Source organism: Colias croceus, chromosome Z (genome assembly GCF_905220415.1).
Source record: "Colias croceus chromosome Z, ilColCroc2.1".
NCBI lineage: Eukaryota > Metazoa > Arthropoda > Insecta > Lepidoptera > Pieridae > Colias > Colias croceus.
The window spans coordinates 12376722-12398583 of NC_059568.1; the positions used below are offsets into that span (position 1 = coordinate 12376722).

Below are 21862 nucleotides of genomic sequence, written 5' to 3' on the forward strand. Positions count from 1 at the left end.
TTTAAGAAGAGTAAAAAATACAAAATTTAAATTTATTCATCATTTAAATTAATTATCTATTTTATTTTATTTCTATAATGATTCAAATTATATAGGAAAACATCGTTATTGTTACAAATCTCATTATAAAGCCGATACCTACATTCGGATCAAAGGGCTGTTCTGAGAGACCATGTTTTTTGTAGTTGGGAAGGCAAATAATTTTTTGGATCGACTTGGAACATTAATAGGTTTATTGGACACTATAATAAAAAGAATAGGACACTTATTTGGCAAATTGGTTCAGTATTTAAAGCGTGATTGAGTAATAGACAGACAGACAGTTACTTTTGCAATTATAATATTAGTATGGATTGTAATAATTTACAATTTTCTTCGTATTTTATCGCACGGTACATTTTGCGCGTTCAATTATGTGGTTTTATATTAAGTTTAAGTTTATAAACTGTCAATAAACAGTAGAGCCACTACTTTGTTGGTACTCAGTCGTTCAAACTTTTATCTTGTCTGTTGATTACATTGGTCTACTTTGTTTAATTAATATCTAATAAATATAGATGTATTCATGTAACAAACAATTTGTTTAAATATTTAATTGGCAGAAACTTAGACGAAATCGTTTTAGTTGACTGAAACAGTTTGGTAGAGTGGTAGAGCAAAATTTATCTAAGTAGGCCTACAACTTATGGGATTCATCTCACATTAGAATTTAAATAAAATTAAATAATAATAACGTACCTATACTTAGTAGTGGATTTCACATTTGTACTAGCTATTAGATAATTATTTATTCAATTTTTTTTAATGCAAAAAAAAAAAAAACAAATTGAGTGAATAGGTACATAACTATCTACTGTCTAGATAATGTTAATAATATAGGTAGGATAGGTAGGTGTGTCTTAGAACATCATACTCTAGCAATATTTTAAACCTTTAATTGAATTTCAGGACAGGTTTTTATAAAAATTTTAGGTAGATAGAATTTACGATTAAATTCCTTTTTATCACTTAAAACTTCATTTTGTGTACGTATGTACGTGTCGTTCCATCGGCACGCACACTTTGAAGATATCAGCAATTATGTACATTGTAGCAACATTCACGCACACATAGACGGCACCAACACCGAGCCAGCGCTACCTGCCGACCTGCGCAAGAGTCACATTCCGACTCCCACCTTCGCGATTAGCCGTCGAGCCTGTGAAGGCTTCGAATCAGTTGCCATTTTTTAGAAAGTGCCTTGTGTGTGTTTACAATACGTAGGACGAAATGACAACCCAGTAACGTAAGTTATTATATTCATTATTATTAACTTAAACTGTAATTTTTTCACGAGCTATGCGCCAACGAAACCTTATTTCTTATCGCGTCATAATTATATCTATCTATACAAGAGTCACTTGTTTTAGAAAGCGAGCATTGCAACTGCGACTTATTATTTTGTGAAGCAGATTTACATTATTGAATTGTTTTAGTTATAATTTAAAACTTATCTCAACATTATTTCTAAGATCACGATATCACGTGGTTTGGTCACGTACCGTGATCTAACAGTTTTTCCCTGCATATTTTTCCTATGACTAATCGTAGCTTTAATATAAAAATATAATCTACAAGCGCCACACTTTATTACTTTAACAATTGACTTCACCGAAATGGCATTGTATATTTATAGTGTAGCAATTACAAATAAAAGAAAGAAAGGACAAAGGTGCATAATAGAGAGCGGTTTAAGCGCCGGGGGCATTGTCAACGTTTGCGGTATTTAGGGTTCCCTACTTAGCGAACTAAACTACAGTTAAAACGGCTTTATCCCACTCTGATAGAACAAAGACAAACATATTAGGTATTTAAAATTCTCACGCTGTCTCTTAGGTTTCTATAACAAGGATATAGGTAGGTAAGAATAAAAAACGCACCATTAAGTGGCTTTTACCTATAAGATATGATTCAAAATTAAGTGTATTTACGAAAACCGGTTATGAACCTAATTAGCTGAAAGTATAATTAAAAGTGCTTTTTAAACGATAAAATATAATTAAAACGCAATGCAAAGGCAATTTAAATTATTCAGTGAATTCATGTAGACAAAAGCATTGTTTTTTATTATCTGCTACTTTATGAAAATAGATATGAGATGGGTAACGCGAGTTCACTCCTAGGTATTTTTCGAACATCAAACAATATTTAGTATTTTAGTGTCCTTTGAAAGATGAGCATTCCTAGGAAAGGCTTCATAAAATGTGAAATGCATTTATGAAGAAAAATGAATCGTAAACAGGCAGAAGATTCCTTTATATTTTGCATGGTTTACTTTGAGAACATTTTCCTAGACGCCTACCTGTTTAATGCAAATTCTAAGAATATTATTTTTCCAGACCTTATTTTTCATATCATCTTTCAGTTCACGGAAACCTGATAAGCGTTGTTTAAAAGGGATTTTATGTTTTAAATTTATTTAAACTAAGTACTTACCCCTGTCATTTAGCTACTGTAAACAAGTTACGAAATGTATGGAAATCTGTGGAATAAACGTTTGGATTGAGGATTTATTTTTCATATCCCATATAAAGGGTAGATTTGATACAATATGATACGTCTAAATGCAATTTTATATCAATATAAATTATTATAATACTGCCTTGCATATCTCTTTGAAATACTTATTTAATATTTATTTTATTAAAGTTCACTAGGAAGAGAGAGAAATAAAACTTTAAAAAAAGATTCAATAAATTGAATTAAGTACTTAGGTAGCCATTTTCCTGTCCGCGGACGCGGTTCTACCGAATACCCGCGGCCCCGTCTATGAAGCGGCACGGCGCGCGGAACACAGTGGAGTTTAGTCGGTAGGTCCCTGCACTCAGCAGGGTGAGTCCGACATAACCCAGGGATCTTTCCCCGAGTGCCCTGGGTATGCCTAAATGCATTCTCCAATGAAGGTAGCCATTTTCCTAAATAATGATCTCTTTCAAAAATCACTTCTAGGGAACCGTTTTCGTAATCGATTATATTACCTTTATAATATAATTACCTATAATTTATTAGAAAGTTAGTCATAATTATCGTTATCATTAAGTGTACCTAAATGATTCATTTTTTGATACACGTCCATCAACTTCCTACCTACTAATTCACCATGGATAAAGTTTATTTTGTATGTATTCTTCTATTGTATTTTAATTTTCTTCAAAATAACTACCTCTCTATCGAATATTTGACTGATTAAGTTTTGCCTGGATAATTCTCTTTTCTTTTCTAAAAATTTGACTTTTAATGTAGAACACTACTCATTTATATATTTCTTAAAATATTTCATCGTTGTAAAATTTAAATATTGAAGTTCACATATAATAAATAATAAATATATACTCTACAATTTACCAATGAATTTCATCACATTTAGATCTCAATTTACTACCGTCATACAGTTGTAAAGTCGAACTACACTCCAGCGACGAACTAAAAAGCTAATTAATGAAGTGTGGAACTAGACATCTCCAATGAACCAAGACACGAGACTTCTCTAAATGTATACAAACTCGACGATTTGAAGGCGACATGTGTAGCAATTAGCCGACTAGGTACCTGTTAGTTTAATGACAGATGGTTTTTAATGACATGATAAGGACTCTGTGTAAACATCCGACGCGTTGGCAGTGTGTGAAACTTCGCCTAACGTTGATACTGTATAACACTATAACACTTGACAAGTCTGTTACATGAACTAGACAGTATAATGAAACGTATGTATACTAACAAAGTGTATATTTACATCTCATAAATTAGTATTGCCTTACATCATAATTAACACGTTCAAGGTCTTGACTGAAGAAAATAGTAATAAATATAATTACAACGTCTAGTTGTTTGTTCTTTTTTGTTTAGATGTTTAGAGGACGCAACACTCTACTGCGTTTGTTTTAATTTCAATAAATGGGTGTCCCACTATCGGTATACTAAGCGCAAAGGGACTTGTAGTTTTGCATACACTGATCAAATAAAAATAACTGCGTTAAAAACAACCGACTTCAAAAACGGAAAAGTAAAAAATAAAAAAAAGATTTGATATTATTAATTACTACATATTATTTTTATGTGCTATTTACTAAAAAGGTTTGATGTCGGTGCATGGGCTTAATACTAAGTGCTTAGTGTTTGGCACCGACTTCAAACCTATTTAATAAATAGCACATAAAAATAATATGTAGTAATTAATAATATCAAATCTTTTTTATTTCTTACTTTTCCGTTTTTGAAGTCGGTTGTTTTTAACGCAGTTATTTTTATTTAATACTTTTTAGTGTATTTTTCAACACGAATCAAACGAGCCCAAACTCGATAAAGTTGAGTCAATATATTACTGAGTTCCTATGGCCACCTTCCGATTCCATCATCAGATCAGCTCCATGTCATGATAATGTTTCATCGCTATCCAATTTACATACGTATACAAAATTTCAGCTCAATCGGTTACCGGGAAGTGAATCAAAGTTACTTGCTACATTCCAATTAAAGTCATCGAGTACAGACAAAAATGCTCATAAAATAAAAACTACTGGGCCTAGCCGAATAAAATTTTTATGGGACCAATTCGACACCATCCCGCATCGAACAAAAAAAGAATCACGTAAATCGGTTCAGAAACCTCGGAGTAATCGGTGTACATACATAAAAAAAAAAAAAAAAAAAAATATACCGGCCGAATTGATAACCTCCTCCTTTTTTTTGAAGTCGGTTAAAAATACTTTAACAACATAATAATTACGTCTAAAATTTTTTGCTAAATTTTTCCTGAAAATCCATGTTTTCTTCTCTAGCTTCGCGCAGCCGGCATATACCGCTTCTCTAATGTGAGCATTTTGTTTATGAAAACATAATCTAAAACGATAGCTCATGTGCTGGTGGCAAAGTTGGGCAGGTTGCTTGTTATGGGTGTACTTAAGAGTTTTAAGAATTCATCTTTTTGAAAAAAAATTCGTCTGGAATTTTATAACTATTTTTACGTACTCTGCGTATGCAAAACTATAACCTCTTTCGAGCTTAGTATACCAACAGTGGGACACCCTGTATATTATAGGAAGATATTTTTTTCTTTTATTTACATTCTTTAAACATAGAAGAGTAAACATAACATATTTATAGCTAGTGCGTTCATAATTAGGTATCGAGCAATAGTAAAACTCTCATAGATAAGGTAGGTACCTAATTCTGTCAAGTCTTTTTGTTACAGCTGTGTAATCTCGATTGAGTGTATTGTGTCCTATGACATTCCTTTAATTAAGTAACAAGGCAAACACGGAGATGTTTGCGACTGGCAGGGCAATATCCGGACAGTGCCAGTGGAGTAAAGACATGAATCCTAAACACCTAAATTAAAGGTCAACCAAGCCATACCTTATCTATTGTATTATTTCTTATATTAATTTTATATTATGCACGGTCTATTAAAATAAACATGTCAATTTATGACAAAAACACGCATATAAATATTGACTCTATGTGCTGCAGATTGTAGAAGGCATATGTAATATAATATGCTATTTCATAGTTAGCATTATTCTGTGTACAACTTTAAAATATAACTATTTAACAATTTTGAATGCACGTATGCAACTACTACTGATTACAAGCGCCATTTTTAGAGACATAAACACGACAAAGACTAATGAAACTGCTAATTATGGAGTGTTAAGTTATAATATTCGTAATTTAATGGAGCAATATTACTTGTAAGTCTAGGTCCATATGTTACATTTTCATATGTACGCTTGCGGTTAAGGTCTTAGAAATGTGGAGCTTAACTTGATAGTGACTGTTAGTTAATAACAAAGGGTTGCTAACGAGGTCACAGGGTCAGCTCATCTCTTGCTGTGTAAGTGGACGACTGCTCAACTTCTGATAAAGGTTATCCACTGATTTTCATTTTGTTCATTGTAAATAGATTGTGTCGTAATGGAAATAGCCTTAAGATAATAGTATAGATAGATATAATATTATGTGGGAAGTAAATCTGATATCGCCATGCATTAATCGATTTGTTGGTTGTATATCATATAATGACTTCTGAAATGAAGTATTCTTATAGGATATTCAACAGTACGTAATTAATTATAAAAAAAAGAAAAACAACAAATCTACAGAAAACTGTATGTTTTCTGTTAGTTAACATTTTCACCCTATACTTACGGCTAGATTTCGAGGTAGGGATAATTGCGGTAATCTTTAAAAGGATTATAGAAACTTAGTTTAAGTAGAAAGGGAACTTTCATATTAATTGGATTTTGGCCAAATTAATCACATCAAAGTTTTATGAATATCTGTGATAAATTATGGCCACGAATTTTCTGCTGAAGCGTAGCGTGATCACAATTCACGGGACGTTTTTCTTCGATTTCGTCTGTAAAAAAAATGCCGCAATACAAACGGCTGTGGGAATTGAAAAGGTTCCTGTTTCGAGTAAAACAACAAGCGATTGTGATCAATTGATAAACACGAAAGTTTGTGTATATCTGGCAATTCCGTTAGCAGGTAGGCAGAGCAAACAGTGTTTGAGGCACTTCGGCTCGGCTCGTAATATCCGGACCAGAATAGTGTATTCCAATTGCATCCGGACTACGGGCTCTCACATAGCTACACGAAATTTCATCAAACGTATACTATTTTCGAATAATGTAACATTAAAGTCGGGACTCGGGTGACACCACGTAGAGTAAATATTGGGACTGCTGCTGTGTAGAGCATACAAGGATTTATATTCTCAGAATATTATATTTGTACTGCGGCTTAAAAATGAATCAGAATATTACACTTGCAGTGACTTACTGTGTTAGCCGATGAAGAAACCTGCTCAAAGAGACCATAACAAATCTGTGTGTGTTTTATATATTCGGTACTTAGGTACATAGAGTCTTAATTAAAATATTTTTAACTTATTTAATCATGCATACGCAATACGCATACTTTATACGAATGGTGAATATTAATCCTTTTTATATTCACCATTATCTATTTTACTGACATACTTAGCTTTGAAATCAGCATTTCAAATACTCGCGTTCGAAAACAAATTCTTGCACAAGCCTTGCCAGGAGGTAACATTATGATCGCGGTATGAAGAGGGTGACATAGAGCCTTAAGACCGTCAGAGCCTCGCTTGCATACTAATGAAAGGAAAACAATAAATATGTGACTGTCATTCAGAACGTCTAGCATTGGCTGCTTTCGTGTGTCATCAGAGCTTTAGTGAGGAATTAGAGAAAATTGACACGTCGCACATGGAGTTAAGGTTCATTTTAGCACTTTGTTTTCGATTGTTTTTGGTTACACTTATAGTAACTGTTCTTTTTAGCACAAGGATTCAATATTTGGTGTTGGTAAAGGTTCTTAATAAATTAGCGAGTGTCGGACTTTCGTGTCAGTTTCTTTTTCGTCTTTTTCTCACCAACACATTTTTCAGTTGCTTTCATTCTAAAAGAGCTTGTTGTGTAGGTACAGAGGTACTCTCTAAATAGTTTTATTTACAGAAAGTATCGCGTATAGTTCCTTGCAAAAGAAAGGGTTATTCGGGTTCATCTTTATTTAATGTTACAACCATCCTAATACATTATTCGACACAAACACCTCACCACCAATATCTCCATTTCCAAATATTCCGTTTTCAGTTTAATCAGACTAATAACGAACAATAGTTAAATCACGCTATTATGCACCAATCTTCATACCACAGCGATATATTCCATACCAATCGTCCTCAATATGCAGTTATTACACACGAATTTGCATAGTTTTGAAAATCAAGAGCCTGCCAATTAAATTATACAGGCGGGATGTTCCCTCCCATATTCGGAACACGTAAGTATGAAACAATAGGTGGTCATATTCCGCAGCTTTGATTCGCTCTTTCAAAGGTGTGCCGTGTGGAAACACGGACCTACCATTGACCTCACTGAAATGCATCGAAATCAGTTTATGCTCGCATGTAACATTCCGTTCGTAGAAATCGTGATTAGTATCATTGTTTCCCCATCAAATATGTAATTGGGAAATTCGGCGCAATAATAATGTAACGTATTCCTAGGTGTGTTTTCATACCTAATTATAAGAGTAGGTATTAAAACACGGCATAAAAGCCCATGCTACATTAATTAATTGGCATCAAAATTTATAATTTGAGGCGAATACTTACTGAAATTTCCTCGAGAAGCAGCGTTCAGTTATTAATTTAATACCACTAGTTGCCATTCGGGTCTGTACCTGCGACACATAAGAAGATTAAATACTTGGATGGCAAAACCAACAATTATGGAGGAAAGTTCACTTCGCTTAATACCATTGATGTTCGACGGGAATTATTATTTCGTAGTGCACAAAATGGAAGGGTTACAAAGCCCGGAATATTATATGAATAGTCTTTTATAATTTACACACAAGTCCCGTTAATGGACTTTCATAGTATAAGTCACATTAGAAGACGACTTACGTCTTATAACTTTGTGAATTTTGTAGATTGTGTTAAAATATACTATTAGGAAAATATTATATCGATTAGGTATTTATCACACTTTTAAATGATAAGTGAAATCTTTAAATGCACATTACATAAAAATTGGCTATTATGCACAATGGACACTACAAATAATCTTCAGTTTTCTACATCACTGCAAACAGCAGCAGCAGCAGTTGCAACCAGATCGTAGTACGTAGAGTCCTGGGTTCAATACCACGCTGATAAATATTGTAGGTATTGTTTTTCTAAAAAAAAAAAAAACACCGTTGAATCTATATCATGTCTCTTTATTTATGTAATGGGCCCTCTTCACGATGGGCTGCGTTGAGAAAGTAGAGCCAATCACAATAGTGTAGAGGCCAGAGGGCCGAGTTTATTCATACAGGTCGTAATGGCGGCAAACATCAACGATCATTTGTTGGGCCAACGTTGTTCACTGTGAAGAGGGCTCATAATACACGTAGGTATCTAAAAGTATGTAAAAGTATGTTTAGTAATGTATTAGGTAATGATTAGGTATATTGGCATTTGGCATACATTTTATACGCCTTGATTTCAAGGTAATCATCCAATGCGCTTCACCATTGTCTTGTCACGTTTAGAAAAAAAATTGTTATGATTTGATTACATCAGATTACAAATAACATACCATAGCAGCTATGAACATAAATGGAATGAGAACATGTTCTATTTTATGAAATAAATATACAATATTATATGGTTGGATCAACACCATTTAGGTAGTTATTTTTATCGGTTTTTAACGATATTTAGTGGAAGAAGGCATTATGCAAATTGCAAATTATTACTGAAAAATTCGTCTCACAATATAATGTAGTAAATATAATAGTTGCTCTCAATTGCTAAGAGTTTTATTTTACTTCTCTACTGCGTTTATAACATTAGGTATGCGGATGTTCAAAATTGGTAATAAGGGCAAACAAATAATATTACTCAGGTAGGTCATAATACTTATAAAAGTAAAAAAAAAATAAACGTAATAACAAGTAGCAACTTAATGCAGACCTTTTGCTTTTTCAGCATAAACTATTTTAGAATATTAATCTTAATAATTTTCAGATTTTTTTTATTTTAATGTCATATTATCAGAAAATGAAAAATTATGTTTTATGCATTGAGATAATATTAATATGGAGCAGACACCACGAACAAAATCTGTGCGCCAAGCGCGGCGGCGCGGGGCGCGCGAATGACGGCTAGACAGTCATAGATTATGCGATGTCACTGACTCACCGCTATAGAGGCGACACTTTGTTTTATTCTGTCTATTTTATTGGGTGCCACTCCTTACATGCACGTTGACTTGAAATTTTCTTTGTACTTACTTAATATTTATTTTAGGTATAAACTGACTTTACTACGCCGCGCGGGGCTAACAATATCTGGCATATAATATAGGATGATGTAAATAGTGACGTTTTAGGTTCAGTCACGGCTATGGGAAGTTTTATTCCTTACAAATTGAGCCTTTTTTAGAAAAAAAATAATTTTTCCCTTTCTTCACGGCCCAGACATGGAAACCTTGAATAGAAAAAATATTAATTACTTATCTCTGAACTAGCGGTCCGCCCCGGCTTCGCCCGTGGCACATATTTCGCAATAAAAAGTAGCCTATGTTCTTTCTCAGGGTCTTAAGATTGTCTGTGCCAAAGAAGAATGCCCATGAAAGTATGGACCACAGTACAGTGTTGCGTCAATGCCAGAGTGGTTTTGGAGGGTTCTTCAATATTCAAAAGATTTTTACCAATTGATTTTTTTGTGATAAAAACAGGGGTTTTCAAGATATTGAGAAAAATGTGAAATAACCTCAAAACTTAAATAACCCCGATTTAGTTAGGTTTATGTGTGATTTAGGTAACATTTTATCGTGCAAAGGTTATTTTTCGATTAACATAATATATTTTAATCTATGCGTAGAGCTTATGCTTTCAGACAAAGTCTATCTGTTCATCGGCTAGTGTAGGTAGGCACCAGAAATCTTCCGGGACGGATTTCAAGAAAACCTAAATATATACTTAAAAAATGCCAATTGAGTTTTTATTCGGTTTACATGTTCTTGTTGTTGTTTGAATCATTTTTTCACTACATATTCGAAGAAAGAAACAAATAAGAAATAACTGGTTACCTACCAAGCTATGTCATAATAATATTTTTTTTTATATATACATATTTATATTATTTTACTTCACTATCTTTGTTAAAACAACCTACAGTGTATAAACAATACCTTAAAGAGTGATTTTATGTTAATTGATTTTTTTTGTAATTCAATGAAAACAATAATCGATATTAATACATTTAGCTATTTACCATAGTAAATGTAATAAGTAACCGCTTGGTTACCGTGGTAACCGGTAATGGACACTAAATCTATAATAATGGATCTAAACAATTACATGTCTTATTAGATTTTACAAAACATTCCCTGTTCAAAATATATTTTCCGATGGTAAGAAGGCCTCTAAATTGCCGAGATTTTTTTTAATAGTATTGTTGTCTTGATGCATGAGAAAAACCAGTACCAAAAATGGGCATTCTCCTTTCATCAAAATCGGTCCAGTAGTTTATGAGCCTATTAATTACAATCAAACAAACAAACAAAGTTTTCCTCTTTATAATATTAGTGCAGATAAATAAATAATAATTCAATTATACGTTCAAGTCAGTAGCTTATACAATATCAATTAAAAACTTGATTATAATCAATTAACAAAAAAAAATTGGTGATTGAGTAATTGATTTTCATATTTCATGATTTCACCTTTTTTCAATTAACAACCAGTCTATGCTTTTCTAAATACCTATGTAAAATTATTATTATAAACTATAAAAATATACGCCAGCAATTATTACTAACAACACTTATTTCATGCCCAATGTCATATCTTAAATTTTTAATCTATGACAAAATGTCGCCCGCCAAAAATTTTGCTCTAACTAAGTTTTAAAAATTATTATCTAGTTACTAAACTGATGAAAAGTTATTCCTTTGCACTTTTCCGTATTCTTTGTATTATTTGTGCAATATCGTAACACACACGTAGGCATATTTGATGCGTTTCACTTTAAAACAAATAAAAAATGAGCGTGACGTTCGCGCCAATGAGCGAGCAAGCGACTGAGTGCAGTTACGCCACATGACGTATGTTGAGTGGAACATGAGTGATGTAGGCGGTATCGTCTCCATATTAATATTATCTCAATGGTTTTATGCGATAAATGTTGATGTGGTTTAGGGTTTAGTTATCGTAAAGTCCATTCCCTGGTTGCCTAGCAACCACAAATGAAACTATAACACTAGCCCAAACACTATGCTCTTACTTACAATCATGACTAAAAAGGCTGTTTACTTCGAACCAATGTTCCCTCCTTGAATTTGTGTTAAGTGTTATTTGTTTTATAAGTGCCATTATCATTTTAAGGAATAGGTGAGTGAATTCATAGCATTTTATACGTAAGTCCATGCAAGTGCGTAATGGGTACTACGACGTAGGACCTTTTATTAGACCGAGGTTTTTTAGTTTATTATAAATGTTGGATATCTATTTAAAATCATAGAAGATTGAAATATGTGAAGTGCCTAAATATTTCATAACTCATAAATTGGTAACGGTAAGCACTAAGCTTCCTGTAACGCACTTAGGAATCGAAAAACAGGTTGATCGATAACTTATCATTAGTGCTAAACATTTTTAAAATTGTAAAATCATTTTTTATTAGGTACTATAGTGTCAAATAATATCAACTGGTTTAACGATTAATCATAGAACATTTTGTTACAAACACATTAAGAGGCACCAGCGTAATGTATTGCAATGAGTCACCTCATTAAGAATTCAAACCGTTTTCACATGAAAGAATTATTAGCTATTGCCTTCAAAGCGGTTACGAAACGGCATTATATTAATAAATGTAAATAATATGAAGCAGTTTTTATTGAACCTGTGGTTTTTGCGCAGTAAAAAAAGTTAGGAAAAAACATCTGAAAAAAACGATATAACAATTGAAAAGGTTTCGGGACCCTTTTGTTAGAACACAAATATGAACCTGTCGCTATTCTACCTGCGGGATGACTCATGCTTACTTAACTGTGTCTACTCAGTGACATATGGCGGTAACTCAAACAAGATACACGATGTTTCCCGAGTATGGAATAATATGACAGATTAAAAAGGTGTAGGGTGCTGCTCAGTGCATTTGGTATCCTTCACTTTCATAATATTTTATTACGTGACAATTTTGAATTGGAGTTTTACAGTTTTAAATTAGTTATCATCCTTTTATGAAAATGATTTTTACTACGTACGGTGTAGATGAATATTGTGCTTTTATTTATTAATTGGTGGTTTTTTTTTCTAATTAGTTTATGATCAATTTATGCTATTAAATGATGTTTTAAATTTACCTTGAACTGAATACTCCTTCGTTAGCCTTTAGCATGCCTTTAGTATAAATATATTACATCATCGTAAGTAAAACGGGTTTTAGTTAAAGGAATGCTTAACGTTAATGCGTAGCGCGTATCGATAAATATTTGACTGGCTATCATTTTGTGAAAATTCTAGTTAACAATTGAACTTGTGTCCCATATTTATTTAAATAAACCTTTTTGATGGCTTAACTACAAACAATGAATATGATTCAGTGTTTACTAATTACCTATACACAAGAATTACTTCTATTCCAATATAGGAAACTTCTTATATTCTGAATAATTGTTATAAGATATTAACTAATTATTTATTATCTAATGTAATAATATTTTAACATTATTAAAATTATATTTTACCTTTATAAATGATCCGATCGTAAGTTCGCTAGAGCAAGCTCTACCAAATATTTCAACTCTCTACTCATGGTCTAAACATGTCAAAACGTTTTGCAGAACGATTCAATCAAATGAAATAAAAAATAGTTTTCAATTTAAAACATATAGTATACTTATATAGTAAATTTCTCTATAAAGTTTTTTAAGTAGACGTGCCCACGTTCTAGCTTAACTTAAGTAGCATCAAATCAAAATTTGTCTCGTTACCTAATTACTAAGTACAGAGAGTGTGGACTTTGTGAATCTGTTAATTTACTATATATGCATCTTTTACCAACTATTATTAAGCGTGGATTGTATCTGTGAAAACAAATATTAACAGTCACATTCTTCCAGGACCATGTCGCGTCTAGCATGCCTGCTAGCTGTGGCTGGCGCTTCAGCCCAGCTCACGCTTGACGGTATCCGCTGCGGACAGCTGACGTGTCAGCTTGAGGAATACTGCTCTCCAGAGACCAATAGATGTGCTCCCTGTGACGTGGTGTGTAACAAGACGCACCATAACTTCGACAATGGACTGTGCATTAAGGAGTGTCAAGGTTCGTTTCTTTACAATTAAGATGGTTGTAAGCTGTATTATAAACGTTCTGTAATGATGTACTAACTATATAGGCTCTATGGCACGAAATGTCTTAGATCATTCATGTTTCATTGTATAGTTAAGTTGTTTTGTCCTAGTTTTCTAATTATGTATGAAAAAATATGTCATGCAAGTCAGATTAAATTATTGTTTTATACCAATTTAGCAATCACATTTTGGAAAAAGTATGTGATAGAGCAGGTTTAGTTTAAACACGAATATATTATATATAATATAAAGTGAAAAAACTAAAACCCAACTACGACAATAACCGGCGCTGAAAAAGTATAAAACAAGATTTCAGAATACTGAACTGAACAAAGTTGCTAATGTAGTTGCAAGTAAATGGACACAGTAGACTCTACCAAGATGCCTTCGTTGTAAATTGACAATAATGTCATACAATACTATTCTGAAGTATGCAATATTCCACTATGTAAAGATAAATTTTCATGTTTGGAAAGGCGTAGTCACACGTAACATAATATACCTATCTACCGTAGCACTTCAACAACGTGTGACTACGCCTTTCCAAACATGAAAATTTATCTTTACATAGTGGAATATTGCATACTTCAGAATAGTATTGTATGACATTATTGTCAATTTACAACGAAGGCATCTTGGTAGAGTCTACTGTGTCCATTTACTTGCAACTACATTAGCAACTTTGTTCAGTTCAGTATTCTGAAATCTTGTTTTATACTTTTTCAGCGCCGGTTATTGTCGTAGTTGGGTTTTAGTTTTTTCACTTTATATTATTTGTACTATTTTGGTGTTAAAGTGTATTTGGGGGCATAATATTAACAAAAGTTAAACTGATGAACTAATAAAGAAGCTATGGACGAAAAGATGTGAATTATATGCAATCAGCCCATGAATACAGGTAAAGTCACGAGCAAATGCTAGTGATATATATATATTCAAAATGTACAAGGAAAGCGCTTTCAAATGATACTAAACACGGGATATTTATCTTAACTTTATATTTTTACTTTGTATGTTTTGTCCGATAGAGGACGCCACATTAGATTTTGTGAAACCCCATATAGCCTATAACCAGCGGACAATTAAGACGCTTCTAATGATATGTCATTTGTCAAATTCTGATAAGTAGTTTAGACGTTACGAGGGAACAGATGAACATACATACATACATACATACATACATACATACATACATACATAGCCTGTCAAAATCATAACCCTCCTTTTGCTTTGCCGTAGTCGGGTAAAAATACAATTTATTGTTTCGTCTTGCATATTACCATCAAAAGGGTGTTATTATCTATCCCTTTAAAGGTATGATTATACGTGTAAATGCAAAGGTCGTGATAGCATACTGGTGTAGGTGTAATATTGAAAACTTTTGTATTATAAAACTAAGAAGACTTGTAAAGCGTGCTTAAGAGTTGAAAGGTTCATTAGAGTTAACAAAGTATGCGGCTCCGGGCGGTCGTGAGCTGTACGCATTTTTATTTTTAATAATTTGCCTATGTTGCATGGAAAGACAGCTAGACTAGATCTCTTTAGACTACATAATTTTCATTAAAAAATCAAATTTCATTATAAACATTTTGGTTTTATTCAACTAGCTTTCCATTCGTAACTTTATTTAAGACTGAATAGTGCAGTCTTTTTAATTAGGATGTTATTGGAACTTAGTTATTAAATTCCAATAAGAATATTAAAACGAGATTGAATAAGTTTTTTTCCTGTAATGACAATATTATGCGTAATGTGAAATGACAAGTAATAACTGCGTTAAAAACAACCGACTTCAAACTTGCACTTGCAAAATTCACAAATACCTACAGACAAAAATGCTCATAAAATAAAAACTACTGGGCCTATCCGAATAAAATTTTTATGGGACCAATTCGACACCATCCCGCATCGAACAAAAAAAGAATCACGTAAATCGGTTCAGAAACCTCGGAGTAATCGGTGTACATACATAAAAAAAAACATACCGGCCGAATTGATAACCTCCTCCTTTTTTTTGAAGTCGGTTAAAAATGAAATAGCATCGCGGCATTAAAATAATATTATCGTTAAATATTGATTTGCTACAGGTAGGTATTTAATATTCATATTTTTGCTTCTGTTACCACATATCAGCTGTCTCATGGTTTTTCAATAAATAACACAGGGCTTTATTTAAAAATTTACGTGATAGTAATAATGTATCTCGTAGTAATTTCTTATTAAACAGATAGTCTTATTAATATTATTGTTACTAAAGAATTGTTAATAGTTTTCCACGAAAAGGAAATCCTCAAAATATTCAGATGAGTACTACTCAAAATGATGACTAATATTTATCTACATATAATATTGTGGTGGAAGCCTTCTTTAATTTAACACGCGATATCGTACTTTATCGCGTAGGTAGTAGAGTCGATTGTCACGCACGGCCTTTATCAGTAACTGGTTTCGTGACCACAAACCGCCTACATTATCTTTATCCTGCTCTAATCATGCATGCATCCTGTTCTCTCCTGGGCAAAAGAATGCATTTCAGGTCAAACATCCCAAGCAAGATCATTTTCACATCGAGTCTGAAGGTTAACTCTTTAAAATAATGAAGTTAATATTTCATATAATAAAAAACGATTATTATTTTCATGGAAAAGTATTCTGAGAAAATTACTCCGAATTTTATATTAACAATATCGACTTCCTAACAAAGAACTCTTTGCACATTCAATTCTGTACCTAATATTTTCCATTTCCATTCACAAAAACAAATTATTCCGTAGGTAGGTTATATAGAATTTTATTTTTAAATTTCGATAAACAATAATTGAATTGTAAAAAAAGTTTTAAAAACGAAACTTGAAATATTTTACCAACATAAATTATATTAGTAGGTACTTGTTTAAAGCAATAGTATTGTACCAAACACTATCACCAGAATCATATACTAAAGATGCTCAAAGATCTCATTACATCAAACACGAAAGATAAAAACCGCCACAGGAGCGAGGCGATGCGACGGGCGAGATAACAACAGAAACGGATCATTGGTGAGGGTGCAACAATACCTGTTAGCGTCATGCTCTGTTGCCGACAGGTCCGCACCCACACACGCACAGTCCCTACGCTCGTGTGCGCAACAAAACAAATGCAACACCATTCTTGTTTATAAATTGCGCAAGTTCCAACATTCCTCTGCACTTACACTGCAGAATAGATTTCCTTTTCGATAGACGTTTATGAATCCCTTTGCTAACTGAAAATTTCTCCCTTTATTTATATTACAACCGTTGCAAACTCCAGCTATTAATACAAGCTTCAACAGAGTATCCAATCGAAATTATGCTGGAAAATCTAGAGACCAGCGTTTTTACCATGCAAACAGAGCCGACAAGATAAATAATGTCCGAGCAAAGAAATCTCTCCGCTTTGCGGTCCTTTAATAATTTAACCGTGGAATTCGTGCGGAACCATAAATACGATACGCTCTTGCATTTTGTAATAAACACACGGTATTGAAAAACGCTTGAATTGTTATTAAACATTTGTGTACATACCTACGAAATTACAGGTTGCTTTTATCTGTAAATATTACCGGGCAATATTAAAAAGTTGGACGGTATTTATAAAGCTGTAGGGAACGTGTGTAAATAGTAAAGGATTCATATTGGTTGTTTTTTCCAGGATACCTTCTGGATTTGCGCTACATGCGACGATCGGAAACGATGTCCCCACCCTCCGACATTAACAGTAAGTGCTTAATGAATTTATAAACGCAAGCGAATTTTGTCAACGTATTAATTTGCGTGCAGTACAGTATCAATTATTTTAATAATGATGCATGAAATTCAGGTAAACTGTTATCAAAATTCAATATTTGATGGACGCTGTAATGTTTCGAAGTAATTTTGAATTAACGGATGACATTGTTACGAAAATTGCTACCAAATTACAATTTCGCCGTAAACACTCGATTAAGATATTAATCAATAGTGTCATTTGAGGGTCTTTGTGTACCAGTTCTGGAATTAATTTACCAAAACGTATGTTAGTTATTTACAAAATATAAATCATCGAATATTATGCGTCACATTTATGTGTAGAGATCTGAGATAGTTGGATGTCTGTGTTAGATATTAGATATGTGAATTATAATTAAAGTAATATATTTATCACACAAAATTTGCTTTTTGCGAAATACTGTATTAAAATCTGCGAATGTTTATTTATTATTACTGCAATTATGCTCAAGCGAATTTGAATTCTTAAGTACAGCTGCAACTGGTATTGTTAATTCGCTTAATACGAGTACATTTATCTATTGAATGGCTTGGTGAGTAAGAGAATCATAAATCATAATGAACGACGTGCAGTTTTTCAAAAACACTATACTTAGTATCTGCATTACATGGCCATTGTTTAAAAAATGGAACGACTAACTTTTGGTAAATATCCGCTATTTTCTTGGTGACGACGTTTCTAAGTTGAGAGAACAATTGACACCGATTTGCTTTGCTGAAGTGCAAGTTACTCTATTTGTTTTTTCGCTCGCCCCCCTCTATATAATTTGCTGTATTTATGCAATTTTTACACCATTACGTACCTATGAATGATTGTCCAGGTCTTTCAGTTACATTTTTAAAACTTTTTGGGTCAACTTGATCCATTTTTCTTTTTCTTCTATTCCTTTTTTTTCAAATGCAAACGCAAGTGCTGTGAGCGAGCTTTAAAAGTTGTTTCTTATTGTAGAAATGTGTGTGAGTCAATCCGAACTTTTCGCTTTATATAAACGAAATTATTTACATTTTTATACATTATAAGGTGTGCAGCGTCAAGCACAAACAGCGCTGATAGTCAGCGGTGTGGCCCTCGCGGTTCTGCTCCTTGTGCTGATCATCATTTGTCGAGGCCGCTTGTCTTGGAGGTACATCAAGCAGAAACTTCAACCTTCCAAGGTGAGATGTCTATGGTTATTCTACTATTGTCATAAATGTGAAAGCTTGTATGTTTGTTTGTTACTCCTTCACGCAAAAACTGCTAACCGATTTGGATTTGGTTTAGAGATGGAGATGAAAAACATAGTAAAGATCCAGAAATCCCATCAGAGCGGGATTTATGACTACGCTGACGTGATCGAATGTCTTGTTATAATAAAAATAATACCAAATACATATATACTCCTATAAGAGACGAGAAAACACTTGACGCGTAACTAACAAAGCAATGACGTAAGTATCCAGTATAATTACTTGCGAGTAGGATGAGGAAGGTTTAAGCGCAAACTCATTGTGCGAAATGCATTAACGAAGCACCGTACAGTATGCTATTACTCTAGAACTGATTTTCTGTGAAGAGTTAGGTATGTGAAAACTTTAAGGTTTAGGTGATGCTTCCATGCGAAGTATGTTCAATTGTTCAACTTTCACTACAAAAATAGCATGGCATGCTTACAGCGTTCAATTTAGTCTAAATGACTTTTACCCAATCAATAAACTATAATGTTCATTATTATTGAAAAAAATATCAAACCATTTTCAGAATCGCGTAAAGCAGTATCCGACGGATCTAACACATCACAACCCGCACGCTGAGATGCCGAAACCGAAGCCCGAATTGAAGCTAGAGATACGAAACCCCGAACCGCCGAAGCGGCTCAACGTACGAGATTTAGACACGAGGACGCAAACGGACAAGAGTCTGGGAGCCACCACGCCGAAGACGATCAGCACAGCCGTCAGCAATAGGCACCCTGCTGAAGACACCACTCTCGATTTCTCGTACGACAATATGGGCATGAACGTCACACCCCCGGAGCAACCCGCCGCCGCTAGTCACAAGTTCTGAGAACCGGTCGTCAGATTCGGTGGTGAAACCGTGAGAATCATAGACACAAGTCCAAATTGTAGTGATGATAATGAGCGTTTTTAAATTTATACTTCAATAGAATTTTGATATAATATGTAGTTATTACATACTTAAATGTGTTCTTTGAGCCTTGTATTCAAAATTTTTTATAGATTAGTGAGCGGATTTTAATCTCAATTTGTAAAGAATTTTTGCAAACGTTTTCTACCATGCAGTCTTTACATGCAATGGAATGCTATATTTTAAAATGATAATGGACGAACAAATGGATGTTATAGATTCCGTATCGCTTTGGAATTTTCACCCGTCGAGTAAATGTGATATTCATTAATGTAATAATGTGTTGAATTTAGTTCATCCGATGATATAGTCAGCACGAATGCAATCAAACCGCGTGATAGTTGAATTACGAGTTGTGGAGAGGCGGCTACTGTTCATACATCACAAACTAGAATCAATTAGCATTTTATTGGTAAATGTTTGCTAACATCACTAATTATATCTCTGATTGGAGATTGTGTTGTTAAGTTTTGATCGTTGTTTTCTTTACAGCATTCGTGTCAATAATACATCACGACTAGAATAAATACTTAGAATAATCATATACTTAGTTGTTTAATAGTTTTTCGTAGAGATTATTAAGAAAAAAATAAGAAATGTCTACAGAGGTAAACTTTTATAATATTTACGCGTTTAATATTGTATATACGTGTATTCTAAGAGCAATAAATGAATCATGTAGATGTTATTTGTGCGTAACGTTTTGATGAATGTTTTAGATTTCGGAATTTTGCCAGGAAATTAATTGAACGGAACGATCTGTTTATTTGACTTTATTACCATGGATATATTAATAGTAGCCAGTGAGGGGTCTAGGGTGTCCATTTTGATTATAGTGTAGAAGGCATAAATGCGAATGCACTTAACCATTTTATATATAATTTTTAAGACAATATCAATATTTTATCTACCGGTCTTTCGAAAGATTGTGACCCCTTGTAAAGCAATAAGCTATATGAGCAATTCTTGGTAATAAAGTATTTTTCCTAAGATTGTTGTTACAATATTATAATTGCACATATTTTAGAAACTATGTCGCACGTATGACTTATATTAACTATTGACCTTTCCTAATCAATATTTAAAATTTATAGGCGTGTTAGTTGACCAGAAAAGGAGTTTTGCTTTGAATTTTCATCAAACGTTATATTGAATTGGCAGAAAACAACCCGAAATTTGATGGTATGTATCACCTTAACATAAGAAGGCTTAACATAAGAATATATTTCTACTGTTTGGTAAAAATTCTAAAAAAACGATATTATAACATTGAAACGTTTTCATATAAAACTATGTGAATGTTCCAAATTGATTTTTATTTGCAAATAGGTAATAACTTAACATTAGTAATTATAAGATAGTAGTTATAAATCTTCTTATTGTATAAATAAAGTCGAGTTCGACTCGGGTTAAATAAAATTTCCAGCATGGCTGAGGTAGTTTTTTTATTTGGTTCTATATTTTATGTACGTGTTGTTCCATTGTTCGTGCATCATTTCGTATTTTGTGTTTGAATGTAATTATTTTGCTACAGTAATTATTATTTGGGATGATCAACCCAAAATCAGATAGGCTTGTGAACGTTAGCTTTGACTGCGATTTCATAATTATTGTTTGATATTACAGCTAGATTTAGTTAACAAAAATGACATAATGACTACTGACTAACATGTAAGCGATTTGTTGTTTCACAATATAGTTAGGTATATGTTACATTATAATTAAAATTGCAATTTTAATGATCTGTAAATTCATATCACCTAAGTGTGCTTGTTATGTTGTTTTGTTTTGTTAATTCTTCAAGAATATGTTAAGTCAAGTGACATTTTCGGTCATATTTGTTATTTTTATTGTAGCTAATTATCAAAAGAGTTATCTATCTCCAATTCGGCTAATATAATATTCTTGAAGAATTTACCAAGAAATGTTAACGCTATCATTATTATATTTTGTGACGTCACTGTAATCCTCATGAAGTGTGTGCAGTTTGTGCAACGTAAGATATGCTTGCAAAGATACC

The 21862-nt window shown here is 33.0% G+C and overlaps 1 protein-coding gene across 1 annotated transcript; it reads left to right on the forward strand.

Moving 5' to 3' along the window:
- The first annotated feature begins 1139 nt into the window (after positions 1-1139).
- Positions 1140-21277, forward strand: LOC123705109 (protein grindelwald). The gene is made up of 5 exons (XM_045653736.1): positions 1140-1285; positions 13695-13897; positions 17602-17667; positions 18739-18872; positions 19456-21277. The coding sequence occupies exons 2-5, from the start codon at positions 13699-13701 to the stop codon at positions 19759-19761; spliced, it is 705 nt and encodes a 234-aa protein (XP_045509692.1). The 5' UTR covers positions 1140-1285; positions 13695-13698; the 3' UTR covers positions 19762-21277.
- Positions 21278-21862: the final 585 nt, after the last annotated feature.